Source organism: Dipodomys spectabilis, unplaced genomic scaffold (assembly GCF_019054845.1).
Source record: "Dipodomys spectabilis isolate Male_0828 unplaced genomic scaffold, ASM1905484v1 ptg000023l, whole genome shotgun sequence".
Taxonomy (NCBI): Eukaryota; Metazoa; Chordata; class Mammalia; order Rodentia; family Heteromyidae; genus Dipodomys; species Dipodomys spectabilis.
Genome location: NW_024870700.1, coordinates 7,279,095 through 7,288,566, shown reverse-complemented (window position 1 = coordinate 7,288,566; position 9,472 = coordinate 7,279,095). Strand labels below are relative to the sequence as shown.

Sequence of the window (9,472 nt, the reverse complement as noted above, 5' to 3'; positions counted from 1 at the left end):
TCTAAGTTAAATGAAGTGCTTGCACTGACATGGAAGTTGCTCAGGATGACAATAGAATTTCTGTGCCTGGGAAAAATATGTCAAATGCCAGAGCCCTAGATGACAGTGTCAGTGACAGAGAGGTCAATAAAGCACATGGGCAGGTGGGCAGTTCATTTGCCTTCTTTTGCCCACAACTTCTGCTGGTTGTTCTTCCACCAGAGTCATCTTTTTGGTCCTTCACCCACACTATTTTTTTCAGTGCTGGGGCTTGGTCTCAGGGCCTTGAGCCCTCAATTGGCAGTTTTGTCCACAGCTGGCACCCTACCACTTGAGTATGTCTCTACACAAGAGTCTCGAGGGTGGCTTTCTGTCAGGGCTGGCTTTGAATCTTGATCCTCAAGATCTCAGCTTCCTGAATAGCTAGGATTATAGGCATGAACCACTGGTGCCCAAACTTTCCTTCATCTTTTAAGATTCCACATTCTTTTGCCCAATCTCTGCCCCCACATACACAAAGAAAATAAAATAAAAAAACCCAAGCAAACGCCCTCATTTCATGGAAAACCATTTTCTTCTTCACTGACACATCAGATATGATTTCCAGTTCTATTTTCTCCTAATAATTTATCAATCTTTTCTTATAGGACAGTTCTTTTGGAAAATTGCTTATACCAGCTGCTTAGCACATATATAAGTAAACAATAATTTACATTTGGGTTTTACAAATACTAAAACTCTAGGCTGGCAATAGCTCTTAGTCGTAGATTTGCTGTGATTTGTTTGAATATGTCTACCATGTTCAAGCAATGAAAAACAAAGCAAAAACACGAAGACCCTAACCTGCTGGATTATCTGAATTAATGTCTTCCTGGCAATGGGTATGAAAAGACATATTTTTCATGCAATATTATCTTCACAAATAAGAGACAGCCAAAGCTGTAAAATTTATTTCTTCTTCACAAATTCTTAAGGATACCAATTTTTATTGGATTCTCATTCCAATTACTACTATATTAGTGTGACAAATTGGGTTACTGTATTTTCTGGGAAAATTACTTGAGTATTGATACTTAGAATATTATATTTTGTTAATGTTCTAATACATAAGCAATAAATTCTTATGTTGTGCTATGCCTTAGGGAAGTAGAATAAATTGATTAAAGTGAGAAGACCAGGGGACCAGCAAGTCCAGTAATAGTGAACTGAGTGTTGCAAAGTTCTCTTTAGATCTTTCAATACTATGTGAGGGCTCTTTAGCCTTTCTATCTGTGCTCCATTGGCTTTGAAGCTGAGGTAGCTTCAAAGTTTTACTTAAATGTTTTTTTTTAACTTTAACATGTTCTAAAAATCACATTTCTTTTGGGTGCGGGTGGCTCACTCCTATAATCAATACTAGCTACTCAGGAGGCTGAGATCTAGAGGATCAAAACTAGCCCGGGCAGAAAAGCCCCTGAGAGTCCATCTCCAAAATAACCAGCCAAAAGCTGTGCTGGAAGTGTAGCTCAAGTAGTAAAGCACCAGCCAAGGAAGCATAAGGCCCTAAGTTCAAACCCTAGTACTGCCCAAAATATTACATGCTTAAGTTTTATAGCAATTTATCTCATAGGGATCCAGAAATTAACCCTTTATATTGATAGAAAATTTTTCCATTTGGAAAAATATATTTTTACTCTACAAAAATGATAACTCTGTAACAAAAACACAAAACATTCTAAGACTTTACTGAAAGCTATCTTTAGAAGTATATATAAAAACCCAACCAAATCTTATTCCAAGTTCCTTAGTGATCATATCTTTCTCTGGCTAAGTCATAGCTGGGTATCATTATATAGAAAACTTTCTCATCCAACCAGAAAATAGATCAAATCTTTTTTTTTCTCACTATTGTTTCTTTTTAACCACTTTTTCTGCTGTTCTAGAAAAACCTGAAATCAACAACCTCTAGCTTTAATTTTATACACAATATGCTTAGCATACTCTCTAGGTCCTATTCATGAAAAGAAAGTGTTCTTGCTTCTGTGTAATTAATTCAGTTCAATTCACTCTTTCATTCAACAAATATTTATTAAGCACCTACAATATGCCAGGCACTGTGCTGGGTGCTGAGGATACAACTGTGAACAAGATAGACACAGTCCCTGCCCTCAAAGAGCTTACAGTCTAGTAGTTTTACAGACGAGTACACAGGCAATTACACTGCAGTAAATGGTGAGTGCTGTGAATGGGAAGACACATTAAGAATGGCACCTCACTCGGCTTCACAGTCAGGGCATGGTAGAGACTCATGGAATTCCTCCCAGGGCAAGTAAAATAGAATTTGAGTGTTGAAGGATGAGTGTGAGTTAAGCGGAGGAGACGGCGTTAGCTTAGAGACAGCACTTACTGTATCTGTGATATCCGTGTGCTGCTCATTTAGTGGAGGTTCATTCAGTGGAGGGGGAAGATGATGAGCAGCAAGAGAAGTCCTCGAAGAGATAACCAAGGGCCAGGTTTTAAGAGGGGTTCATTTTTGCTGCTTACGTTTTCCCAAGGGGACAGTGCATACATGCCTTACCAGATATATGCTTTCTAAGACTGCTCTTTCTGCTACACAGACACCAAAGTTATTGGTGGAGGTCTTAAGAGTTGATAGAAGAAAATCAATCCTTCACCTTAGCCATCTGAACTTCCATGATATCACACCCAGGTCTCTTATTAGCTTATCTCGTGGTATAGTATCCATTCCCCAAAGAAGCCATCGATATACATGACTTTGGGCGCTGCTTACCCACAATGCTCTTACCACCTTCTCCTCCAATGAAAACTCCACTCATCCTTCAAGGCAAGACTTTCGGGATCATCCTAAATTGTGCTTTCTGCCAAGATCTCTCACTATGCAGTTTTTAATCTGTATTATGGTACTTACTATTATTTTCAATAAACCAAACCTTCTTTTGTACCATGTTATTTTAACCCACACATAGCAAAGTATTTTCTATAAATAAATAAGAGTACAGTTTTCTTCACAATTTTCAGGTGAAAACAAAGACTAAGGATTGATTTGTTCATTTGTGGCCTACCCCAAGCTATTAGTGCCTTCAAAAGATATAATGGAAAAATAGGAATGAGAAGTCCAAAAAGACACATAGTTTTACGCAGCAAAATACAATCAAGTAAAAATTCCAATACACAGTTACAGGGAAAGTTGCTGTTAGGGCAATGATTAATTCCCAGACTCGACTCCATCTTTGACAATTTAATCTTCTAACAATCAAAGATCTGTAAAAGACAGCTTAGTGTGCAGAAAAGTAAAGGGCTAGCTACATTTTCCAATATGGTCCACCACTTGATTTCTATCATCCCTTGTATCCTCTCATAATTTCTCGGATGACTTTTATAATAGTAGAAAAAAACTTTTAAGCTCTGTAGATATTGTAAGAACATCTGTTGTTTTATTCTTTTTTTTTGGTGGGTACAAAAACCACAATTTTGTGCACAGAATGAGATTATAAATAATAGCAATAACGTGAGCGACCCGTAGTCTCTTTCGATTCTACCTTGACCGATGGTTTAACGTAGACAACTTTCTTCACTTTTTGCTCCTGGTAGTGAGACAAATGCAATCTGTGAACCGACTTGTGTTGACACAGTGAAAATTTGACACAGCAAACAAGAAGATGACCAACAACTTTTATATTAAAAAAAAAAAAAAAGGTCTCTAAGGTTTATTACAGTGATGGCATTTATATCAATTATTGCAATGTATTGTTCCCTAAGATGGTTAGAAAAAAGAATTGTGTTGTCCTCTATTGAATTTACGTCAGTTAAAAAGCAAGCATGTTTCAGGTATTTGTTTTTTGTTTTTTTCTCCAAAGTAAGTGTAAATACTTCCTTTAAATTTTTTTTCACAGGATTTACATGTTTGTTTATTATTTTCTTATCACAGTTTAGAGATTTGTTGTGTTCTCAGCTGGAGATGCTTCCATGGACTCTACGGGTGTTTTGCACACACAGGTTGAGCATGTTCGTGGACGGGTATAACTGTTTGAATCCCCTTCCGTGATGACCAGCGCCTTTCTGAGCAAGAACTTCACAGTTGAATACGCTAACTGGCAAGTCTGATTAGAGTTGGTTGATTTTGTTTTTGAAAGTCCACTCTTGAGTGACATTTTGTTGCTGTTAATACACCCAATTCCCGGCTCCCTCCCACCTGCTCCCCCCAAACAAGAACAAAGGAACAAACAAACAAACAACAACAAAAAAAACCACCCCTAAATTGTGAGTTTTCCTGATATAAAAATCTGAGAGTTTGGGTTTCCGAGCTGAGCTCATGCGCAGGTTTGCTGTTGCTGACATCCACCACCAGCTAGGATGCGATTCCTGCCCCCAAGGATGTCCAGCCGCGGGCCCCTCGGTTGGAGGGGAGAGGAGGGCGAGGGGGCGAGGGGGGAGGGCTGCGTTTCCATCAGTCATCATCAACACAGTTTAATTAAGGCACTCAATTATGTTTTTGGTTTTTATGGTAGGTCCGATGCAATGACAGCCAATCCTGAACTCTGTCTAATTGCAGTTCCAGTGTGGACGGCCTTTGGGCAGTCGGGCGTCAGGACTCGGCCGTTTTCTCCCACGCTCCCAGTGATGGATAACCTGGCTTTGTTTCTTATGGCTTCAGAAAAGGTCAGCTGGGTTGCATGGAAAGGAAACAGAAAGAATGAGGCGTGTCATAATGTTACTGTTTCTTCAACGACATGTGACACAACCAACATCCAAAAAAGAAAATAAATCCAGAAATAGTAATTAGACATCTGCATTTTCCATTATTTTTTTGTAAGTCCTATGCAAACTGCTTAGAAAGAAAGGAAAACTCCAATGACACCAAAGAACTAATCAGCCTGAAATTTATAGTCCCATCTATTTAAAAACTAATTCTTTAAAAAAAACACACACACACACAAAATTAGGTTTGTGTAGCAAATCTGGGTAGAGAGCATCTTTTAGCTTGCTCTACTTTATACCCCAGTACTTCTGGTGGAACTTCAGAGCTCCTTTAGTTTGGATAGTATTTTTGAAATCATAGTAGTTTCTTTTAGAAAATGTCTTCTTTACAGTGCAAGGATTCCACTAAATTGTTTTGAGAGGAAGTGACAGATTGTCTTGTTTCCTAAACATAGACCTATCCACAGACGATTTCATTCATTCACATGAGTTATAGACATGACTCAACAGCATGTTTAGTGACAGATAGTTCCCTCTAGGCCTATTATCAAACTCAGACTCCTGTTTTTACAGTCATTCTTAAAAGGGGTGTACCAAAGAGACATGTTTTGGTACCTCCTGCAAGATCACAGGGCACTTCTCTTATTTAGGGCATAGAATTAATTAGGTCTCTGGATTGCTCATTAAATACTTATTCTTGGACTCAACAGGTAACATTAGATAAAGAAGAAGCAGACAGTTTAATTGCATAAATCTAATTACTGTTCATTCATTTCTTCTATACTCTTTTCAGTCTCTTCAGTCTACGTTGACTCACAAGGAAAATAAGATGAAGGAGATATTCGCTATGCTCCTTTCATGACTTACATCAACTCTCCTAAAACTCATAGCTGTAATCCTATCTACTCAGGCTGCTGAGATCCAAGAATTGACATTCAAAGCCAGCCCATGCAAGAAAGTCTGTGAGACTCTTATCTCTAATTAACTACCAAAAAGCACTAGCTTTGAGCACAAAAGCTCAGGGATAGCACCCAGTCCCTGCATTCAAGCCCCAGGATCAACACAAAGCAAAACAAAGCAAAACAAAAAGCATTTTCAGAAGGCTTTTACCCTAAAGTCTATTTTATTCTTTCTTTCTTCCTTCCTTCCTTCCTTCCTTCCTTCCTTCCTTTCTCTTTCTTTCTTTCTTTCTCTTTCTTTCTTTCTTTCTTTCTTTCTTTCTTTCTTTCTTTCTTTCTTTCTTTCTTTCTTTCTTTCTTTCTTTCTTTCTTCCTTCCTTCCTTCCTTTCTTCCTTCCTTTCTTTCTTTCTCTTTCTTTCTTTCTGTCTCTTTCTTTCTTTCTTTCTCTTTCTTTTTCTTGTGCTTGTTAAGAAAGGAAAAGTTCCTAAACTTGGAAAACTCCATTCACTCTTGAACTCTTTCATTGATTAATGCAACTGAGTATAATAGTTAATGAATCTTGGACAAGTCATATTTGTGTGTGTGTGTGTGTGTGTGTGTGTGTGTGTGTGTGTGTGTGTGTGTGTATTGCTACTGGGGCTTGAACTCAGAGCAACATCTATTTTCTCTCTTACATTTGTTCTATCACTTTTATTTCCTATACTTATGTCACCTGCTTATTCCATAAAATGTCATCCCTGTTCATCTTGATGTGAACCCCTCCCCCCCGGGGCTCCTCAAGACAGAAAACTTCCTTGTAGGTTTACGTAGGATCTGAATCCGTTTGAGTTATGGTGGCTGTTTATCTGGTGATTCCAATACCAAATCTTATATTTCTTAAATAATCTTAATGTATCTGTTCTCTTTGAGGGATGATCACTTTGATTTAGATCTATTATGTAGTGAAGGTTTCAAATTGGGGGGGGGGGGAAGTCCTTGGAAAAATATTATCAAAATATTACCAACCATTTAATAATTTCACATACCAAATTTCCTTTTTTGTCAATAGAAGTTTTGAAGGGAAAAGCATTCATTTTAATTTGATAATAAAATAAAAATTGCTTACTTTCATGTGTTCTCTATAGGTGGAAAGAATTTCATTTACTCTGGAAACTATTGACTTAAAAAGAAAGCCAGATGTGAATGTTTTCTTTTCACTTGAAATATATTGCTTTTAAAAGTTCAAATTTAGCTTCCTAGGTCAATTTTAATACCAGTTTCCTACTCAAAACTATTATTACATGTAAGTTACATGTTCATGTAGGTAACCTGGGAATTCATATTTAGTTTATTAAGATCCCAAAAGTTTGTAGTAAACTGGCATCCATGAGTATTCCTTTTTATAATTTTTAATATTCTTTTTCCTCTCTGTTTCTGTACTGGGTCTTGCTAATGGCTGCCCTAGCCAAAAAAAACCCTCAATTTTAAAGGAGTAAGAAAAAAGTTTAATGCATCTTAAACAAATTCATGTCAAAATGCAGTTGAAATAGTTAACTCTGAAAACTGGTCAGGTATTGTTTTTCTCAGTGTCAAATATCTCTCCTCAATTCTATAAACATCAAGATGAAAGTATTCTCCTGATAGCTGGCAATGCTTTAAGTCATCTCATTTTCTTGTCCTATTAGAAGACATGCTCATCATGTTTTGATCTACAGGAATTGAGGGTCTAGTTCCTAATTTTTTTTTTTTTTTTAGGTCCAGTCGTGGGGTCTGAACTCTGGGCCTGGGCACTGTCCCTCAGCTCTTCAGCTCAAGGCTAGCGCTCTACCACTTGAGCCACAGCACCATTTCCGGATTTTTTCTTTTTCCTATGTGGTGCTGAGGAATCGAACCCAGGGCCTCAGGCATGCAAGGCAAGCGCTCTACCACTGAGCCACCTTCCCAGCCCTAGTTCCTAATTTTTAAAACAATAATTGGAAAGAACCACTTTGGAGTTGTTACTATTAACTTGTATTCAGCCATCAACTTTTGTATTATGGGTATAAGCATTTAGATTGTGGTGAACAGGGTTGGTAAAGATAGGAACAATGTTTATCTTTAATGATACTTCCATGATTTCTGTATCTATAAATCACATAATCATGGACATTTTTCTGGCATTAGATCAGCTGTAGTTTCTTACTAAAATGCTATTTGTTTTTTTTTTATTTTTTACTTCAAGGCACATCAAAAGCCCTCAATATCTCTTGAAGGTTCAGAAACATTTAGCATGTGATCATAATTGAACAGCCCATTCACTAAGCTATTATATGTAATTTTAGAAAATGGTTTTGTAGAGGCTTGATTTTTAGAAGAACAATAACAAATCCATTCAGGTGTTATTGGAAAAGCACTTTTTATAGTTACAGGAAAGATAAAGTGGGCATTTAGATTCTTTAAGAAACAATGGTCCCTATCTCCTATATTCCATGGGATGCATATAGTTTTTTTTTTTTTTTATTGTAAAATCATGAGAGGATCAGAGTAAGTGAGATCACTCTGGTTTGGTGGAAAGCAATTTTGATGGAAAAAAAGAAAGTGCAGAATAGCTCACTGTAATTAGTTTTTATCTTTTACTCTATCTGTCCTATGGAGCAGATATATTCGGGACATCTATGCTTAAAATGTCTATTCATACCCTTAGTCACATTATGAAAACAAAAGTTGAATTTCATCTAATAGATGTGTTCTAGCAATTACCCCTCTTCTCCCTAAAGTGCTGGCTCAAAGGACAATTGTCAGATGAACCAACAGCAGGGATTCATGCTTTAAAAATATAGACAGATAGCCAATGTAAAGCAAATTAGATGGGGAGGTGAGGTTCAGTGAGTTCATACTATGTGCTTTTGAGCTTTTATGTGTATTATTTCTTTAGAAAAAAATGATGTTATATATAAAAAACAACAATAACAGACAACTCTCTAGGTTTTGATTCAGAAGAGGGTTTTTTTTCCTTGTTAGTGTATGGACTAAATATGAGTTGTCGTACAAATTTGCCTGGTCGGTGTACTAGGAAGCCCAGATCTAATTTCCAATCTCTCCCAAATTTAAGGGAAGTCATACTATTCGAATCATCTTAGAGCAATTCTAGTTTGCTTTTGTCTTTCTGACTCTTGCAATGCAGATATCTATTGGCAACATAAAGTTTCAAACAGTACTTCTGCAGCCAAAGAAAATCGAACCACTTTGCACTCAAGTTTCCAAAAATAGAAAGCTCTAATTAGAAGCAAGCAAAATACCACCACTGGACAGACAGGTCACAACACCGCGTTCACAGGATGCATTCTCCACTCACTGTCATAGGCCCTAAATCCTACCCCTAAATTTTAATACTTTCGGTTCCATATACGTTGTAACCTTCTCTATAGGTTGCTAAATTCTGGGAATTCTGCGAGGAAGTTGGGTTAAAAGTCTGTGCACTCTTTGCCACCTTCATTTTCTTCGCCTCGGCCCTGGACTTGTAACAGAACTCTATCAAAGCCACCAGCATTGCCAAGCCCAAGCCGCCAACCAGAATGTAGAAGACGCCTGCTACGTTGCTCAGGCTCAAGGCACTCGTCTTGTCCTACAGAGGATAGAGACACGTGAGTTAATTGCAGGAACATCACATGCAACAGGTCAAAAGCACACATGAAATCCAAACAGCCAATTAAAGTAAATGCTTAATTTAACCTGAAAGTATTTATGAAGGTAAGTCACTGATGCAGGTTTATGGCTTGAAGCGTAAAGCTTATAGTTCTCAGAAGTGAAATTATAATTACCAATAAATTAACTGCCATTACATTTAATAAAATCAGTAACATTTTATTGCTATAAAATAGGCTGTGAAAACCACCATACTGAGCCATGTACAAGCATTTATATATTGACATAGGGT

General features: G+C 37.3%; 1 protein-coding gene across 2 annotated transcripts in view; it reads right to left on the bottom strand.

Moving 5' to 3' along the window:
- Positions 1–4,412: 4,412 nt before the first annotated feature.
- Positions 4,413–9,472, bottom strand: part of Gria4 (glutamate ionotropic receptor AMPA type subunit 4) — a 268,341-nt gene continuing 263,281 nt past the window's right edge. The window contains exons 15-16 of one of the 2 annotated variants that reach the window (XM_042674862.1): positions 9,026–9,160; positions 4,413–4,643 (exon numbers count right to left, since the gene is read on the bottom strand). In XM_042674862.1, coding sequence (XP_042530796.1) covers positions 4,479–4,643; positions 9,026–9,160 — 300 coding nt within the window. In that variant the 3' untranslated portion in view covers positions 4,413–4,478. The remainder of the gene's footprint in view (positions 4,644–9,025; positions 9,161–9,472) is intronic. The other variant, XM_042674861.1, reaches the window with a different exon arrangement.